The following is a 20,877-nucleotide window of genomic DNA, read 5'->3' as shown; positions in this document are numbered from 1 at the left end:
GGTTTTTAGCTTGAAAACAGGTATGAATCAAGCTGCTGGATGCTGTTTGGCAGCGTTTCTTGGATTTTAAGCAAGAAAATCAGGTTTTAAAAATCTCTCATGCATCCTATGATTTCTAAAACCTAGAAATATGGGAGGATCTGCTACTCTCTTACTGATGGAAAGAAGGGAGAGAAGTAAAAAACGACAGCCGGTCCTCTTCTTCTCCTCTCTAACCCTCTTTTACACTGTTTTCAAACTAAAAACTTGGATTCTAAAATCCGCATATCCAAACGGCCCCTAATTAACAATTAAATCCAATACAAAGCCCTTTAACTCACATCATTTTTCGAAGTCACCGCTGAACTTAATGTGCTTCTTCTAAGGTTACTTGTTTCATGCCCTAAAACAAGCTAGGTAAAAATTGGAGTTTTTATATGGTGCCGGACCGTCAAGTCCCTTGTGGGCGGTACCACCCTTGATGTTTGATCCCACAGAAGCCCACTTTTAAAGATGCTGCTGTTTGATCAAACATCAAGGGTGGTACTTTTACCGTACCACCCACAAGGCACTTACACGGTCGGGCACCATATACTTAACAAGGCTTTGTTTCTTTCGGTGTAGAACAGATTCTACCCTCATTTTTAAGTGGAACACATGGGCGTAAAAATAAAATTTTGCATAAAAAGTTTTCCCTAGATCAAAACACCCCATAAATAAAATCTGGAAAGGACAGCACCAATTTAGCAGGAAAAAAAAATCAACAAATCTAAGAGCATGTTCGGATATAGGAAAAATAAATTTAAGGAAAATAATAATTTTCATGAAAAATATTTCATAGAAATAAAATTCCAAGGTCTAGTAGGTTTGTAGTCTTCCTCGAGAAGGAAGGAAATTTTTTCATTTTTTTGGCTCTGTTTCTTTGACGTAAAAATGGACTAAAATTTGTTATATGTTCATTTTCAATGGGAAAAAACAGAATTTATATGGTAACATTTTAGTCCAAAATAAGCCTCCAACTCAACTTATATAGAGGGCACATTTTATCCTCCGTACAAAAGGCAACAGAACCAAAAAAATCCTCTTGGCCTAAAGAAGAGAGTATAGAATACAATCAAAAGACAACTCTCTTCGACAAAGAGCAATGGGAGAAACAATCTAAGTAAAAACCAACAATAAATTCTGAATAACAATGACATGAAGCTCACCTCACAGACCGGCCACTGGCAGTTGGATAGGCTCCTCCCCCGGCCCGGCGGCCTGTGGGGCAGGTGACATTGGTGACATACGTGATGCTGGGGGAACCCCATATCCAGCCACTGCCGGAATATCAAATCCGGTCGCCGGAGGACCCCGTCTGTGGAAACTCCGGCTCCGGCTGCGGCTTTGACTCCGGCTGCGGCTCCAGCTCCGGCTGCGGCTGCGGCTGCGGCTCCGGCTTCCACTTCTGCTTCTGTCATAATCCCATGTCCGGACCCTATCCGGACTTGGACTGTAACTCCGGCCTCTACTCCTCTCTCCGAAACCTCTTCTATTCTCATTCCGGCCTGGCCCATCCATTCCATTATACCGGTCATGTGGGCCCCGTCCATTCCGGCCAAAACCACTGGGCCCACCAAACCCACGTCCCCGGTTTCCACGCCCACCGGAGAGGTCATTCCTACCACCACCACGACCACCATAGCCACGGCCTCCGGAATCGAGATCATTCCTACCACGACCACGACCACCATAGCCACGGCCTCCAGAATCGAACCGCCCGCCACCAGAATCAAAACGGCTGATTCCACCACCTCCAGAATCGAACCGCCCCCCACCAGAATCCCAACGGCTGATTCCACCACGCCCTTTGTTGAAAGTGGGCCCACCGCGTGTGGCAATTTCCCGCAATTGAGGGGGTACTTGTTGGTTTGCTCCTTCCAAGACTTTTAGTAGATCAGCCGCGTGTTTCCAATCCTGATCAGAGAAGAAGGTGATTGCTATGCCAGTTGCGCCCGCCCTCCCAGTTCTTCCAATTCTGTGGACATAATCCTCAATTCCCGTTGGAAAGTCATAGTTGATCACCACCCTGGAACAAAATAATAATCTCAAATGATCACTGGTACCAGCAAAGAACAAATGAAAATGGAACAAAATAATCTCAAATGATTACTGGTACCAACAAAGAACAAATGAAAATTAACTTCAGAAGTAGAAGTGACTTCATCAAGGGCAGTCATCCACATCTGACCCTGAATGTCAGTTAAAGAAACTAGCAAATAACGCTTAATATAATTTCTATGTTACTATGAATAATGGATGCATAAAGGCAAATTTTGATTAAGCTGGAAAATGTGTCATTTCTGGAAAGAACTACAGCCTAACTTACTTTTATCAATTAAGAAGGGGATGCATTTAAACAGAGCAAACACAAGAAGAAAACTGATGCGAACGTGGCAGATAATTGGCAGATATTGCATGAAAAGGCCTTTGGAAGAGAGACTGAAATAATCCCACGTCCGGGGGATAGCCTCAAGAACAATAGAAGAAAAATAAGGGAGAAAGATGATTTCTCCATTCCATATTTTGAAAATAAAAATTACATGCTAATAAAAGATCTCTCTTATGCCACCTTCTAAACAGAAAAAGAGTCCTAACAAAGTCAAATAAGACAATAAGATTTTAAGAGTTTTACTTATATCTAAATATTAGATATTTATTAAGTAATAACTAACAGATATTATCAGATAATATCTGCCAATTATCTGCCATGTTCGCATAAACACAGAAAATTCCAACCAGATCTAAGGTCACTCCCCATACTGCAATGAGCTGCAGAGTACCTTCGCAAACTTGCCTCTAACTGCCTCTATGCATAGGAAACTTGGTTACATAATACCCACGAAGAATAGGAAAATTATAGAAAAATCTAACAGATATTCTTGGGGAGATATTACTGCAGTTCCAAAAGGTGGGGTAGTTTAGTCTTTAGAACCAAACAGGAATGTTTTTCCTCTTCATAAAAAGAAAAAGAAAAAAACAAAACAAAAATAGAGACGGTATAAGCTACAAAGCACAATGTGTTAAATCCCAAAGAAAGCACATGAATTCATTGAATTCCCCATTTTTCTTAAAGCATGTAAAAGAAATGAAATGCTGAGACAAACAATCCCTCGTCTTAATCAATTTCCCCTTTCTCAAGATTCAATCTGTTCTAAATATCATGAATATAGGATACCAAACCAAAGAGAAAACCGACCTTATATCTTTGATGTCAAGTCCTCGAGCAGCAACATCAGTGGCAACTAAAATAGGGGACTTACCACTGCGGAACTGGTTCAAAACCCAATCCCTCTCACCCTGATTCTTGTCACCATGAATGGCAGCCGCACCAAAATTGCGCCCAATACTCCGCGCAAGCTGATCACATAATCTCTTAGTCGAACAAAAGATAATGACCTTGGATCCACGCTCTTGAGATCTGAGTATCTGTTCTAAACGTCTTTGCTTTTCCATTGGTGCAACCACCTCAACATGCTGCACGTTAAAAGTAACAACTGACCAAATGGAGATGGAAGAATAGGATAAAATATAGCATCTAAGAAATAGACAAAGCATGACCAATTTTCAGAAATGTCACAAATATCTCAGATACTTTCAAAATATCGCATTTTTATCCCGACATTTTGATAAAATAACAAAATCCCTAAATAATCCCGAGATGTTAAGTTAAAAATATAGCGATATTTTCATTTTTATCATAAAATATTGTGATAATATCACAATATTATCTCGATATCGTCTGATATATTTATTTTATATTTTCTTCTTAAATTTTATTTTTTTATATTTTTTAATTGATTTTATTTGGGAAAATTGTTAAAAAAAAGCAAACATTTGATGAAATTGTGAATCAAGGGTAGAGTCTGAGAAATTGTAAAAGAGGGGTTGTCAGTTATGTCAGAGCATGAAAGAGGACTAAAATACCCTTCCTCCCTTTAGACCACTCGTTCTACCATTCTCACCCTTTTTTTACCTTTTTAACATCGTTTTTGGGTTTTCTCCCTTCCATTCTCTCTCCCATAAATATGCAGCCAAATGTGTATTTTTTCAACTTCTCACAACACTTCACCCAATCTAAAGGCCAAATCCAAATGGGTCCTACCTATAGTGATTGAATCTCAAGACGACTTTATCCCTTCTTTGAAGGGAATTTGTTTTTTCTCCAAAACAAAGGTGGGGCTCCACTTAGAAATAAAATTCAAGGCTCAATGATGATCCAAACCGTCCAATTCATGGGCCACAGTGAAATTCGATGTGCCCCCTGCATCATTTCAGTGGGATGAACCAAATCGTCCTGTCCATTTAATGGGCCATGGCGTGATTTGGTTGCACCTCCAAAAATCGATTCCCTGGGATGATCCAAATCGTCCAAAGGATGGGCTGAAATGTAAATTGGTCGTGGCCCCAATCATTTTCATGGGATGATCTTATTTTTCCAATTGGTGGGCCACAACACAAATTGGCCGCACCCCGCAAACATTTCTATAGGATGATTTGAACTGTCCATTTGTATATGAGCCCCAATAATTATCTTCAAAGGATGATCCTAACCCTCCTCTGATAGAAGTTGGGCCCCAATAATTCCACGATTGGAATCCAGATTTCAACCAGCCTACTGGACTCCAATCGGAAGTCTGAAGGTACCGTCAGACTTCCGAGTTGGACTTCTAATGGTAACCTTCAGACTTCCGATTGGAATCCATATTTCAACCACTCTACTGGACTCCAATCAGAAGTCCGAAGGTACCTTCGGACTTCTGATGGTACCTTCGGACTTCCGACTCCAATCGGAAGTCCGAAGGTACCTTCGAACTTCCGATTCGGACTCCCAAAATACTATTAATGCACTTATGATCACTTTTGGAACCACTGAAATACCATTACAATGTATGAACCCCTATTTACACTCTTGGAACCATAATTCACACTCTTGGAACCACTATTTAATCAATCGAAACCCCTAAATTGTGGTTCCGAGATCTACGTAATGGTTCTGATTGTATACATACTGATTATGAGTACCTAAGCCACTATTAATACACTCATGATTACTTTTACAATGTATGAACCCCTATTTACACTCTTGGAACCACTATTTAACCAATCGAAACCACTAAATTGTGGTTTCGAGGCCTACATAATGGTTCCAAGTGTATACATACACCAATTATACACTCTTACAACCAATTCCAATTTTTAATCACTACTTGCACTCTTGGAACCATAATTTACACTCTTGGAACCACTATTTAACCAATCGAAACCACTAAATTGTGGTTCTGAGGCCTACATAATGGTTCCAAGTGTATACATACACCAATTATACACTCTTACAACCAATGCAATACTATTACAATGTATCAACCACTACTTGCACTCTTGGAACCATAATTTACACTCTTGGAACCAGTATTTAACCAATCGAAACCACTAAATTGTGGTTCTGAGACCTACATAATGGTTCCAAGTGTATAAATACAAGTTCTCACTGTTTACATAGTGCCTCATATTGATTAGATAAGGTCATGAGTGTATGTACACACTCAGAACAACTATGTCTACTCTAGGAACCACTATTGATTGGTTTGGAAGTGGTTCCGGGGTATAAAAGGTGGTTCCGAGGTTTAAAAATTGATTCAAGCATGTAACCAAACATGATTGTATAGATAGGAATTTCATTCGGGCTTCCCTCTCTTCAGAGAGAGAGAGAGAGAGAGAGAGAGAGAGAGAGAGGTGAAGACAAACATGGTAACCAAACAAAGAGGCCACTATAAAGAGGATGAAAAAAAACCGAAGTACAAAAAATAGGAAAACATGAAAAGAAGAAGTAAAACCTAAGCAAGTGGAGGAGAATGGACCTACCGGAGCATATGTTTATCACCCAAATATAAATTTGTGAATAGCAATGGAATTTTTTTTCAAATGACAATGGCAATGGCAATGGTGTTTCTCACGTTTGGAAAGCTTGGGGAAGAAGAAGGTATAAGGTGACATGGGTAGGTGAAAAGTACATAGGGATGTCAGCCAAAAAGGTGGAGGGAAAAGCAAGGGGGGTATTCTTGTCCTAAAAGCAATATTTCTGAAACTGACAGCCTCTCTTTTACAATTTTTAAGACTCTACCCTTGATTGACAATTTCAACAAATGTTTGCATTTTTTTTAAACAATTTTTCCATTTTATTTTTATCATTTTCCCAGATATAAACCTGAAAAAATAAAATAAAAATTAACATATCCGAAGATTTTTCCTCGCCGAGAAATCCCCGAGATCGATATTTGAGACATGGGGCAGGAATGCCCCTTTTACACGTGGGGAAAAACCAATCAAATAGTATATGTAAGTAAATTGAATGCCCACGTTCCTGCATTATAAATCATTCGATATTGTGAATGATTGGACTAGATAAGAAAATTATGGCAGAATCAAAAGTAGCACCAGTCCACAGTCAGATGAACCGCCGGGAGTTCGCATGAAAGTTGATTTAGCTGAACTTCATGATTGAAATGTCTACTGCAATTCCATAAGGTACTTAAAGAATCTACATACCTACTGGAAGAAACATTTTTCTGATTATTAAAAAACGAAGCATAACTTGGTTTGCGGCAAAAAATATCGTACTATCCCATGAGGACAAAGATTAAGAGTTGGTAAATAAAATATAAAGATGATCAAACCAAAGGGTAGAACTGAGAATTTTGTATTCACAAAGGAAATCATAAGAATAGAATGATTCAAATTTCCAAAGCACCGGCTTAAATACTTAAAAGAACCCTGGAACCTGCTTCAATCCTAGCCTTCATCTAAAATTAATCTTGCTGAACAAGACCCAAATGCACATCCTAAAGTCCTAAAGATTTCAGAAACCTAAAATAGAACCGAAACAAGTCATACTACCTTTCCATCTAGGGATCACTCTCAAAACCAATTCAAACCACTCTTATAAATTGGCATAAGAGTCATCTAAGTCTGAAGAGGAAAATGACAAGGTTTCATGTATATTTTAATAAAATTGAATTGTTGAGAGCCCCACATTCTGGCATCATCTTGCCATCATGGTATAGTAAAAAGCTCGTTTTCAAGATTTTATTTCTTGTTGTTGTTGTTTTTCTCGGAAGGGAACCCATCGTCGGATATGACCCGTGATGAGCATCAAGTTGAATCTAGTTATATGTGCAGTTGGGTGATTATATATAGTACATAAAATCAAGAAATCGCCCATGTTACCTTGAAATGGACATAGAGATTGAGCACAACACAGAACGCATCCAGGATAACAAACATACACAGCATGTGTAGGTGTGACAGACAAATATTCATTTAAAAAATAAAAACTATGCAGTAAACGTCAGCATGTAGCTATAAAACCTGCAAAAATTCCAACTTCAGAAACTTAGATAAGAACAAAACAGATATGAATAATATGCCATATCCTATGTCACAAAACGCATCACTTAATTGGAAGCATTCCAGATAAACAGTGACAGATCACAAACAAATACTTTAAAAATTCTGGAAATAACCATGATACGACATTATACACGGCACATATGATTAGTTGTCACAGTAGATAGAAATTTGAAATTCAACAGAAATTAAAACAGTCTAGACTTGGAAAATCTTTTACCAGCAGGCAACAGCAACATCAAGGGAGAAACATGGGGAAAAAAATTTAATTCAAAGTAGACGATCCTTTCATAACAACACACCCATGGTGCACCACTATCTGTGGATTTTTAGAAGAAAAAAAAAAAGGACAGCTCCCCTTCAGTCATTGCATTTCTAAAGCTTTTACCAGCAGGGGTGAGATGAGATAATGGGAATAAAAAATAAGGGAAATGATATCTGCGCCAAGGTGTTTCGGTAAACAAGCGCTCCACTTGTTTGTCGTGTAGTATTTAAAGGGATTTCAGTGGATATTACGGTTCTTAAAAAGCTCTTTAAACCCTTTAAATACTACATGACAAACGCATGTTTATGGAAACACTTGGCGCAGATATCATTTCCCAAAAATAATCATACTTCTCAATTGGAAAAGTTATAACAAAAAGGCTCGTCTGCCCTGGCAGCATAATCTAACCCAAGAAACTTTGAACATTCAAACAAAGCCTTCCAGCCAAAATTAACACGTGGACTCAGGGTGTTATAGAAACAAATTTACAAACAACAAGCAGATTTTTTTTCACAGTAAAATATCAGAATTATAGCCACATCATCGCAGAAGAACGAGATTAAGATGGAGAAGTGGTCTTTCTACCATTCAAAAAAAAGAAGAAAAAAAGTAGCCTTTCTAGTGGTTACCTGCGTAATGGACTTATTTGCAGCAAGCTCATCAACACTTCCAATGTTGACCTGGACAGGATTAACCAATAAATCCCCAGCTATTTTCCTCACCTCCTTGGGCCAGGTTGCAGTGTACATGAGAGTTTGCCTGCGAGGAGGGATCTCGTTCACAATCTTACGGATCTGAGGTTCAAAGCCCATATCAAGCATACGATCTGCTTCATCAAGCACAAGGAAAGAAACTTGGCGAAAGTTGATTTTCTTCATTTCAAGTATGTCATTGAGCCGACCAGGAGTCGCCACAACAATATCTACTCCTCGTTCTATCTCTCTCAGCTGAGGGCCTTTTGGAGCTCCTCCATACAAACACTGAACAAAGAAATTCAGCCATGAAAACACCGCAGAATCAATAATTGATCAGAGAATAAGAAAAAAAAAGTGCATACAAAAATAAAAGGCAGCATTGAAAATAGAGATGCATGTGTGAACAAGAAACGAATAATAAGCAAGAGTACCTGTGATTCACGACTGAATAACTGATTAAAATTAGGTTTTCTAAAACAGTTTAAACAACTAGTGGCACTTCAGAGAATATGCCACAAAAGTCTAAATATTAAAAACAGAAAACTGTGTTTTCGAGGCTATTGTTTATGAGAACTTTCATAAACAATAGCCATGTCTTATTAAAACAAATAAATTTCATTATTTCAATAAACAGAGGTTTTAAGAAGAGCAACATTCCGACCATGTTATGACATCCTACTTCAGGGGATTTTCCAGGTGCAGAAAATGAAATATGTGGAGGCTTTGTGTGTTGCGATTTGACAGGAGAATGACGGCTTGGTGTTTGGGCGAGAATGATCACAGTAAGACAAGTCAGTATGAGAGTAAGGGGCTCTACAAAGGGTACAAAGACAAACAACTATTCCTAAAATGCTATTGCAGTGACAAGGAGAATAGAATTCCTTGAAGCTCGACAAGCAAAACACCATTTTCTTTCTTTCTTTTCCCTCAATGGTAGTAATTTTATTAGAAGCAAAACAGAAAACTAAAACATTAAAAGACTGAGCTGGTTACAAAAGAGAAAAGGTGAAAAAAAAAAAAAAAAACTAGGCCTAAAGTATCAAAATCAGGAACACGATGGAAGACATCATCTCGAAGCACTTGAGAGAGAAAGGTGGCACCTCTGATTGGTGCGAAAATAAAGGTGCACGATGAGTATTTTGGTATTTGATTAATATTTCAGCAACAGGCATACTCTTACAGATTTTCATGAACTATATAAGAAGAAAAAAAATACATTTTCCCAACTAAGGAACAGAACAGTTATCTTCTGAAAATTAGAAAGGTGGAAAGCAATGTTTAAAAACGCAGATGTGACGCGGAACGCGGCCAAGAAAAATCTTTGTCTACTCGGCGCGGACATGGCCAAGAAAGCGGTTGACGCGGTCATAACTCAGGAGAGTCAAAGGAGTTTATTGACTCTATAGGGCAAAATGCGGAATGCGGATGTGGTGCAATGCGGAACGCGACCAAGGCAAAAAGGAGTCGATTCGGGCGAGTTTCTTGTCGAGTCAATGAGTATTTAAACACTGGTGGAAAGCATTATGCAGTAGTGATATTCCATCCTTTGACGGGAACTCGTAACTGATAAATTCAATCTACCAGGGAAAGGTCAATTTTGAATAACTGGAGATTCTTATATTAATTTTCCTGACTGTTATCTTTAAAAACAATTTTTGATCACCAAGATTCCAAACGAAGAGTTTCTATGTATGAGATTCCACAAGACAAAAGCGGGGCTCATGATCAGTGTAACAGATAGAACTTACTGCACAAGAAACCCTTGAAGATTGACCAAATTTGACAACTTCATCTTGTATTTGTGTGGCAAGCTCCCGGGTTGGGGCCAAAACCAACACTGTCGGGCCATTTTGTGTATTATTCCTACCGCGCCTGAGATGAATAAAGGCAGGAATAAGGTAGCCCAAGGTCTTCCCTGAACCTGTTTTGGCAATGGCCACTATGTCCCTACTTTGTAGAGCAATCGGCCATGTTTGTGCCTGTATTGGCGTTGGAGAAGAGAAACCAGCTAAATGCATCTGCAAAGTGTTAAGTACAGAAAATGATTACCCCAGAAGAAAGAAAGAAAGAACTTTTTAACCAGATTTACAAATTATACACAAAATATGAACAAGGATAACATCTAATAGCCAACCTTAAAAGAAAAAAAAAAAACAGTTAATGACAGTCAATAAAATTACCTCCGTAAGAATCTCCAGAGGGAAACCAGTGGCTTCGAAGGTCATGAATGGCGCTGGTACATTGTCACCCTAAAAAATTTCGTTTTCAGGAGTCAATTTCACAAGATGCCCCAAATATAATTGAAAAGGGAAATCAGAAACCACAATAATGAATTTGCTCCAATTGATGTTACCAAAATCAACCATAATAGAGGACATCAGTTCATAAGCTAAAATTAATGCTCCATTACACTGCAAACTCAAATCTTTTAATAAAATAACAGGCATACAAGGCATCAACCATAAAAAGGTTTCTATAAACATGTAAAACATTCAATCTGTCTATCAGTCATCATTAGCCTTGCGAATAAGCATAGATTTCCAGTATAGCAGCTTTTATTTAATATTGCCTAGATTTTTTTTTCTATTCTTTTTTTTTCAAAGGGCTCAACAACATGCAAAAGAAATAAGAAACCATGCTTAATAAATTAAGCAGAATTAATAATTTTTTAAAGACAAGAGTAGTCTACTTCTTGACAGTTTGACAACACCGATATGGTTACCACATGACAGTTTTCACCGCAATCATTGGAAAGCAGTGGCCAAAAGTTCACGAGTGACAATACCATGGTCATGCTGGAATAATGGGCGATCCAATAGAAGATCCTATAGAGACCATTTCCCACTGAACAGAATGTTGTAATTGGAAAAGAACCTCCACTACAGGGAGGGTCCTGGTTGTTGCATATCATAAGTTATGCATGTCTTACAAAATCCCCTAATTTGAAAATCCATTTCAGTGAAACTCTTCGCTAAAGCAAACACAACAAAAAACAAACCTTATTTTAATGGAATCGTTAAACCCCACTCAAATGTTACCAACAAACTTCAGGATGACTCGTCGAGCTTAATTTGTTTCTTTTATCTTTAAGTCATGGCTTCGAACACAAGTATAATGGAAGACCCATCGAATCAAGTTCTCATAATAGAGTTTCATGCTTTCACAAGCTGTCCACTGATAAACTCAGAAGTTTTGGTTATGATCTTTTAAAAATAAAACATCTGCCGCTAGCCAAAAAAAAAGTGTAGAATGGTCAAAACGGTGAAAGTTCAACAGTTATACCTTCATCAATAATCATGCAAAAAGTATGATATTCTTCGTCTCTGATATTCTTCGCCTCGAGTACTCAATGGTTTTTTTTAAGTAACGAAATTTTATTGATGCTGTTGCTGTAAGACCAAATACATCCATGGGGGATGAGTTGTCCCACCATCAAAGCCTGCTAGAGCAGTTCCCTATATTTTGAGATGTCGTTAAGAACCCCCTAACGATCTCTAACAGCCCTTCCCTAGTTTATGCAGCTCTCGACTGGGGGTAGCTTCTAATATGTGAAAGCCTCTCATCTGTAGCTTCCAGCTGAAATACATGAGCGCCCTCTCTGTCCACACCGTCTTTGGCCTTGGGTACTCAATGTTGCTATGTAGAGGGAAAGTAGCTCGTGGAACCAACAAAGAACACCTTCCATCATCTACATATTCATCTTACATTTTTTGATCGCCATCGGAACCTTAATCTGTTGTATGTTCTCCAATATGTTCATCATTTTTTATTTTTTTTGAATGGCAATGATTTATTGAAAACAGGGTTAAGACCAATGACCAAGATGGTGAGAAACAAGCCAAATAAAAAGAGAAACAAACAAACAAAAAGGTTACATCGAAGAGGGAGATGATCAAAGGTCTCAAATGCTAGTCTACTCTATTCATGCCGAACGGGCCAAATGATCGGCGTCTCTATTACTCGAGTGACAAACATGCTGAACTGAAACGGAGTGCCCCTCAACCCTAGCTATCCAACACTTCCTCAATTGCATTGGAAAAGTTCCAAGGGTTGGTGTCCCCATTTTCATCATCATATATGTAATTGGAATCATCTTCTAGCAGATATTCATCACTTTCTTGTCCTTCAGTCTGCAAATCTTCTTTCTAATAATATAGGCATTGAAAATTTGCTAAACACTAATCAAGGACTCAAAAAAAGAGAACACAATTTTGAAAAAAGAAATTGAAATAAAGAAAGAGGAATTCTTCTTCCTATGGCTCTTCACACAAAGCTTGATTTGGAAGTATATTTTTAGTTTGTTTTAGCTTTCAACAACCAAATTCTTTTTTTTTTTTTAATGGTAAGAGAATTCATTCAAGAAACAGACCGAGGTGGTCAAGTACAAAGAGAATAGAGAAGAAATAAAAAGAAAAATACAACAAAAGATGCAGAGAAGCAAGCCGAAACGGAAATCTTCGTAGATCTTGGAAACCACGCTTGGTATCACAATGAAATTGAAGAAACACTTCTCTCCTTACAAATTCATGCTGGTTTGATCCTTAAACACTCCTCGGCATATCATTTCAATTGGAACCAAAACATTTTTATTTCAAAGGCAAAGAAATTTTACTAATAAAAGATAAACACACAAGAGAAGAAAAAAAAGCCCAATTGAGATGATCAGCCCAATCTAAGTAAGCCAGAAACACCATCACCATAGTATAGCTACTACATACAGCAAACTACGGATAATGAGAATCAGGCAAAAATCTCTAATTATAAGACTTTCACTAAAAACAACCTCATTTGCAAGCATATCAATCTCCACATTGGCTTCCCTCTTGACGTCTCAAGAATTAATGTGGTATCCTTCAAGTCTCTCAAGCAACTCTTCAGAAGCGTCCGCAAGTTTTCAAGGAAAGCCCGCCCTTCTAGTCCATCCGATAACATTAAGCGAGTCTCCTTCGATATAATATTCGTTACTCAAAAATGGCATGAGGAACCAAACTTCTAGCATAAGCAGCAATGCTTCCGCAACAGTAGAATTTTAACTCTTATCGGACCAGTAAAGGTGAGGCGAACTACACCATTTCCATCACTCAGGACACCTCTTATACCTGCTCATCCCAGGTTCCCCCAACTTGAACAACAGCTCTTATATCTCTTATTCAGAAGAAGCATGAGCCTTCTTCCGAATGGGTTTTAAGTATGTCAATATCCTGAATAAAAACAACTTCTGAGGGATCAAACAGATTTCAACTCTACATGTAAGATTTAAGAATCTTATGACGGTCATAATCTATTTTTTCTAGTTGTTCAAAAAGAGGATGCAGGCAAAAATGCAGCCAAAGCAAATCCTAGTCGACTTGGTGCAGCATGATCGAGTACTCAGATGAAGCGGCCCAACACACGTTGGATGCGATCATATCCAAGAGAGTCAAAGGAGTTTTGATTGACTTTATAGGGGAAAATGCAAACCCGGACAAGAACTCGGCAAAGGTAAAAGGGAGTCCACTCGGACATTGAAACTATGATTTTTTTTTTCATGAGATTTTAACTGGTCTTATGTTAAAAAATAAAAAGGCACAGCCTGCATCAACGACATTTCCCAGACCTGAACTTCCGTTCCTCTTCATTTTGTTTCCCCTCGGTTGGGTAGAGTCTGCAATTCTTTGAGGTACCTTTCGAATCGAGATGAGAGTCCAGCCCCATTGCAGTGCCAAAATACATATATATATATTTGAAACAGGTTGTCATCCTTGCTTCTTTTCAAAAAGTAAACAATTCCATACTTAAATGAGAGGACTGAGGATATTTCTTATCTCAAAATGAGAACTTAGAACCGCTGGGAGATGTTAAAAGGAAAAAGGACCAGCTCATGGTGCAATCCGCTTTCCACTGATGCCAACAATTCATCACTACAAGAAGGAACCACCTCACATGCCCAACAATATTAACAAGCAGCATGCCAAACATTCGAATGCTCACCATTTTATTTGATATCATTCACTCAAGGCATGGATAACCTCAATGGTGAGAGTCCTTGATAACATCCATAACACCTACACGCACTACCTACCTCTCAGTGCGAGATATGTCCAGGGTGGGTGGAGAATAGATATAAACATAAAAAGAATTATGACTCTTCCTCTGAATGGTTGTTGAATATTTCAATATCCTGGATAAGAAACAACTCTAGATGTATCAAACAGTTTTCTACCCTATGGAGAGATTTAAGAATCCATATGAAGATATAATTTACTTTCTTCTTTTTTAATTATCGTGATTTGCTTTTAGATGAGGTTTTAACCAATTTTAGTTTTAAAAAGGAATGGCTACATTTCCCAGATACTAATCATTTTGTTTCCACTCAGATGTCTCTTAACTAACTTTTCATCACATATTCTCCATTGGAAGTTACGATAATCATGTAAATAATCATCATAGCAGGCATAAAAACCTACAAGTCACCACTAATCCTTTATCATATGAAAAGATAAGTAAATCCAAAAGCGGCCCAATGTCATGTTATTTAATGCATAAATAAGTAGCTTGTTACAAAGCCAACTTTGTTCAAGTCGAATGATGCAGCCATAATGATAATAGTTGTGCAAAGCCAACTTTGTTCATGTTGAATGATGCAGCCATAAGGATAATAGTTGTAGAACAAAATCAAATCAAAGTGCACTACACAAACCGTTGCATTGACTTCATGCTGTCTACAGTAGGCGTCGGTAGCTGAGAGATTTGAAAGGTCTGATGACCCAACAATTCTTGGAGGCAACCTCACAGGCGCATTATTAGAAAATGTTTGACTGCCAGCTGGATGATTGTACATGTTGGACATGGCATTCCCTGGTGCAATATTTAATCCACTCGGAAGACCAGATGGAATAGTTTGAGGATGGCTAGCAGGAATCCTCATTTCCTGATGCACAGTAGAAATAATGGCGTGAATCACCAATTACATTTAAATAAAACATAGTGGCATAATCATGTGTTAAAAAGCAGCCATGTCCATGATTTTGTTTTTTTATTTTTTGTTGAACGGTGACATCCCTGACAATTTCCTGATGCAGAATAGACAATGCAATCAATTTGCATTCCATGTCATTCACCAAGATAGGTTTTTAAATAATTTATTATCTATAATACCCATTCACCAAGATAGTCGTTGGTGAGGCAAGGCATACAGTGGAGCAGTTAGGTACCAAGCATACTTGAAACAAATAAACTACAGATCATTATAACCAAAGTTTTTTTCTTCGAATGATCAGTTATAACCAAAGTTCAAAATGCATCACATAATTGCAAAGTGAAAACCACTTTGATTCACATGATGCTAAGAAACACAAAACATGTCAAAATGCCTAAAGTTCAATCGGTTTAGCTTATGGCATTACTCTAATACTCCATACCAATCAGCCGAATATTTTTAGGCTAACAGCTTAAATCTCCATGGAGTTGATTAGAAAAAAGTTATTAACTACAAAAGGTTTAATGCCATCAACAAAATGAAAACAATGACTATTCAGGAAAAAAATTGTTTAGGAACTAACTTGTCGATAGAGAGATATTAACAACAGTTATAAAAAAACAATTATAAAGCTGGCATAGCGCTGTTTTATTTTATTTTCAATGGCAGTGGCAGAGTGCTGTTTAGGAGCTAGCTGGGGGGGGGGGGGGGGGTGCGTGGAGCAATTGCAGAAAACAATCATTAGGAGTATCAATGGATCCACTTTGGATTGGATCCACCAATGTCTTGGTCACAAACTCACAATTCATTCAAATCCCTTATTGTTATTGGTCGGATCGGATTCGAAGTATTATCCGGATTCTACCTCCCATGTCTCCATTTCAAATTGGAGAATCCATCGGAGTGTCCTGGTAGGTGCGACCTGCCTTATACACAGTTAAAATTCTCAGAATGGGCGAGGGTGAGAGGCAGTTGCGAGGGCGAGCCACACCGGCGTCGGTTCATTGGGTTAGGGACTTATGGTCAACAGTTAGAGAAGGAAGAATAGAGGGTGATTCAAGACTTGATAGAGATGAATGACAAAAAAATAAAAATAGGAATTGTTCAAAAAATACATATGGTGTATTTTTACTAAAATACCCTGAAAAAATACTTGAAGTTATAAAATTGAGGGTATTTTCATAAAATAGTATAATAAAATCGGATTTAGGATCGTCCTAGAGATTTTTCTTAGTTGTCTGGATCAAATCGGATATAATTTCAGATCGTATGATAAGGATCCAAAATGTGTTCATGAATCCTAGTAATGTGTCAAGATGATGTCCCGATTTGGTGGGCCCATTGACACCCCTACCAATCATTAAGTCAGATGAATGCAGCTTTGACTTACTTTTTTTTTTTTTTTTTGAAATGGCTATTTCCTTTTTCAACCAAGTGCATCTTTGACCTTAATGGGACAAGATATCATGGGGATCCTAAAGTCTCGATCATCTCGTAATGTATTATATGATGAACATGCCGAGCCATTAAAAAAAAATAACTTTACCAATGATGAATCTTTAAATTCTGCATGTGGTTCTTCCGAAAGGCTATGCCTTCAAACCAGTGTTTAAAAATGCGGATTTGACGCGGAACACGGCCAAGAAAAATCCTTGTCGACTCAGCGCGGACGCAGCCAAGAACGTGGTTGACAGGGTCATAACCCGGGAGAGTCAAAGGAGTTTATTGACTCTATAGGGCAAATCGCGGAACGCAGGTGTGGTGCAATGCGGAACGCAGCTGAGGTAAAAAGGAGTCGACTCGGCCGAGTTCCTTGCCGAGTCAAGGAGTTTTTAAGCACTGCTTCAAACACTGAAGATCATGCATCTACTCAATGAAAAAGTAACTGAAACACGAATTAAGGAATGGAAAGTTTGAGCAGTAAAGTGTCACAGTGATGCAAGAGAAAAACAATGGATAAATCATGAGATAAGTTAGTTTGAGGAAACTTTTTGTTTTGTTAGTTTCTTTCCCATAACTTAGACAATTAATGTCAGTATGTTGGCTGATTTGGCAGGTGACCGTACAAATAACTAATTTCGGAGTTGATCTTTCCCAGCATCGAGTCCACCATGTGCCGCCAACCTTCTAGTTGTTTATTTTCCTTCCTATAAACATGTATAGGGGTGCCTTATGGAACTGATGCATGACATTTTTAGAGCTGCATAAAATACCATTTAGGGAAAATACATGGAATGAAAGAAGGAAGAGTTTGGTTCATACCTGTTGATTGTGTGCTAGGGGAATTGATGCAAGCTTTGGTTGCTGTGGAGTCATCATTGCCCCTTCCTTGCTACTATTAAAATATAAGTCATTTCCAGTTCTTCCTCGGTGATTTTCGTCGTATCTCATTTTCAATCCCATGGGAGGCTCGGCAGCTTGCTGATTACGACCCATTGCCAGCCCCACCTGATTCTGAACCATGGAGCCAGCTATTGGTTGTAAACTAACAGAAGAGATACCAGTTTGTTGTGTATGAGCTGAATGAACAATCATTTGCGGAATCTGTACAGGATGGGTTCCAGATGTTAAGTTATGAATGGATGAGTACCCAGTTTGTTGGACCTGAGGTGAAGAAATTCCAATTTGATTTCCTTGTTGAAACCCAATTTCCTCCTTTGGCGAAAACCCAGTTTGCTTCCCCTGATGAAGTGTAATTTGCTGGCCTGAAGGATATTGGATTTGCGGGCCCTGTGGATGCGGGATTGGTTGATATGGCAGTTGTTGCAGCTGTGGATGTAGAAATTTCTGCCCGAGCTGGTGCGGGACCTGCTGCCCCTGCTGTTGTGGCATTTGATGTCCCTGCTGTTGTGGCATTTGCTGTCCTTGATGTTGTGGCATTTGTTGAGCCTGTTGTAGTGGAATTTGGTGTCCCTGTTGTTGAGGGATAGGCTGCCCTTGTTGCTGCCACATTTGATGGCCCTGTTGTTGTGGCACTTGCTGCCCTAGATGATTTGGCACTTGCTGCCCTTGATTGTGTGGCACTTGCTGCCCCTGCTGCTGTGGAATTGGTTGTCCCTGCTGTTGTGATACTTGCGGGCCCTGCTGAGCCAGAATGCCATTCGGTTGAAGTGTGCGGGCCAATGGTATCGGTGCCAACTTTGGTGTAGAAACCGTGGGAGGAGGACCAGGTGGTAGTGGAGGGGGTAAAGTAGCTGGCCTCTCATACTGAGTGACATTCGATTCAGGATTCCAGTAGTACGGAAGGCCAGTGCTTCCATCAATCAGACCTTTCCATGGACTTGGAAGCGTTGGATCCTCGGGTGCATAGCGTGGCCCCAACGAAGCCGTAGTCGACTCCGTGGTTGCCATGTTTGCAGATACTGTAGAAAGCCCCACAACCCGGTACTTGTGATCGCACACCCTACAGGGATGAATCCATATCCTTAAATTAAATACCCTGAGAATTTAAAAAATTCAAGATGGGTAAACATCTAAAACCAATACAGACACTAAGGCTCTGTTTCTTTCGACATAAAAATGGACATAAAATTTGCTTCTGGCACGTTTGGCTGCAAGGACTTGTTTTTCATGATAAATTGGGCGTCTCCAAGTGGAGATGAGGAGGAAGTCGGCTAAAAAACCGGAAAGGAAATCCGGGAACTAGTGTCTCCGGCAACGAGAAGTTGCTAAAAATCGGGAAACTGAAACTCTACTCAAAACCGGATCAACCTTTTCCGGTTTTTTAGCAACTTCTCCGCTAGTTCCAGGATTTTGATTCCAGATTTTTAGCCGACTTCACCCTCATCTCTACTTGGAGACGCCCAATTAATTGTGAAAAACAATTCATGGCAGCCAAACGTGCCCTTTATGTTAATTTTTACAAAGATAAAACAAATTTTACGTCCATTTTTATGTCGAAATAAACGGAGCCTAAGGGCATGTTTTGCAACCATGAAAAATATTCCATGGAATACTGGTGGGGCTAGCTGTGAGAGATGGGTGGAGAGGGAGAAACATGAGAGGGTGAGAGTGAGTGGAGCATAAAAAGCCTCTGAAAACAGGGAAAACAATTTGAAATAGCAAATTTTTCCACTTTTTTTTAGAGATTTCTCATGCGCTCTCCACTCTTTCCCTCTCAAGCGTCTCCCCCTCACTATTTCTCAGCTCCTATCTCACAATTGGGCCAACATATATTTCATGGAATAATTTTTCATGGTTCCCGAACATGCCCTGATGCTCTGTTTGTTTTGGACTATAACTCCACAAAAAAAAAAAAAAAGGGCCTAAAAGTGCCCAAAAAAAAAAAATCATACTCCGATGCCAAAGACCCATGTAACTCGAAAATGGGATTATAATCTCTACAAATCGCCGGCCTAATATGCTTTCTGATCTTAGAACTTCAATGGATAAACAAAACATAAAACTATGTATAAATGCAATACAGAGACAGAAATTCATGACTTGGGAAATCCACAAACACTATAAAACATCAAACCCAACACATTACTGATCTCTAAACCCTAGACAACCGAATAGAAAATGTAATTTCAAGAAACAGCGAAGCATTAGAATAACAAAATAGCTCTATTTTCACTACTCTCCCAACTAATGCTCCTTAAACCCTAAGAAGAAGAATTCAAACAAAAGTTTCGAATCTGAATACCCTACATGAATAAAAAGAAAAAAAAACTTAGAAGAAAAAAAAAAGGCTTTAAAAGTTCAGAAGTAGAGAGAATGAGATGAAGAAAATCACGAACCTTAGGTTGAGGAATGGGGATTTAGGGCAAAGGGGAGTACGTTGACGGATGGAGAAGTTGTCTCCTTTTAGACTGAGAAGATTCGAGCAGAAATGCAGAGACAGAAATCGCAAACCCTAGAAGCCCTCCTTCGGTTTTAGCCTCTGGTATTTCAAGGCGGGGCGAGGTGAGAAGAGAGGCGAGGAGAAGAGAAATCGATTTTACGGGATTTGAACCCTAGGCCTTTAGTTTTGGAGCTACAGGTTTTGCTCGCTCCCTCTCTCTCTCTCTCGTTTAGTTTTAGAGGAAGAGTCTTTCCACGGTCCACGTATGAGAGATAGGAAACTTTTCTTTTCCATTACTTTCCAAGAAAACGTTGATTATCAGGGGCACTGGAATTGGCATCCTATTCCGATTCCGGCGTTTTGGTTCAAAAATGGATGAAAAAGGGGCTACAACACACCAGGGCAGAATTAAGAGAAAATGATGTCGGACCCCGTTTCCTGGCAGAGGTAAGTTGTATTCCGATTCTGCCCAATCGGAATGAAATTTTTATTAATTTTTAATTAAATATTTTATTTATTTTTTCTATTCCATTAAAAATATGAATTTGATTTCAATTCATTTGCGATTGTTTGGTTGCCACATGCTTGGCATTTTCAGGGATGTCCCGAGCCGAAAAAAAATGCTTTTTTTTTATAACTTTATAGTGTTTTGTTGCTAATTTAGCATTACAATCCCTAAGGACCACAAGACAATATTCAGAGGTAATTATTGCTTATTTTGTGACGCAACCCCCTTCTTCCCTACCTAAAC

General features: G+C 38.9%; 1 protein-coding gene across 1 annotated transcript; it reads right to left on the bottom strand.

Moving 5' to 3' along the window:
• Positions 1-987: 987 nt before the first annotated feature.
• LOC143881336 (DEAD-box ATP-dependent RNA helicase 40-like) lies at positions 988-20,378 on the bottom strand. The gene is made up of 8 exons (XM_077384351.1): positions 20,083-20,378; positions 17,606-18,746; positions 15,065-15,295; positions 10,566-10,634; positions 10,134-10,403; positions 8,320-8,670; positions 3,218-3,495; positions 988-2,047 (listed from the first exon to the last, which is right to left on the bottom strand). The coding sequence occupies exons 2-8, from the start codon at positions 18,692-18,694 to the stop codon at positions 1,189-1,191; spliced, it is 3,147 nt and encodes a 1,048-aa protein (XP_077240466.1). The 5' UTR covers positions 18,695-18,746; positions 20,083-20,378; the 3' UTR covers positions 988-1,188.
• Between the last annotated feature and the right edge of the window lie 499 nt (positions 20,379-20,877).

The sequence above is a fragment of the Tasmannia lanceolata genome, unplaced genomic scaffold (genome assembly GCF_043159265.1).
Source record: "Tasmannia lanceolata isolate RefF3 unplaced genomic scaffold, GAP_Taslan_0.1 ptg000007l, whole genome shotgun sequence".
Lineage (NCBI taxonomy): Eukaryota > Viridiplantae > Streptophyta > Magnoliopsida > Canellales > Winteraceae > Tasmannia > Tasmannia lanceolata.
The sequence above is the reverse complement of the archived record's forward strand: the minus strand, read 5'-3'. Positions and strand labels throughout refer to the sequence as shown.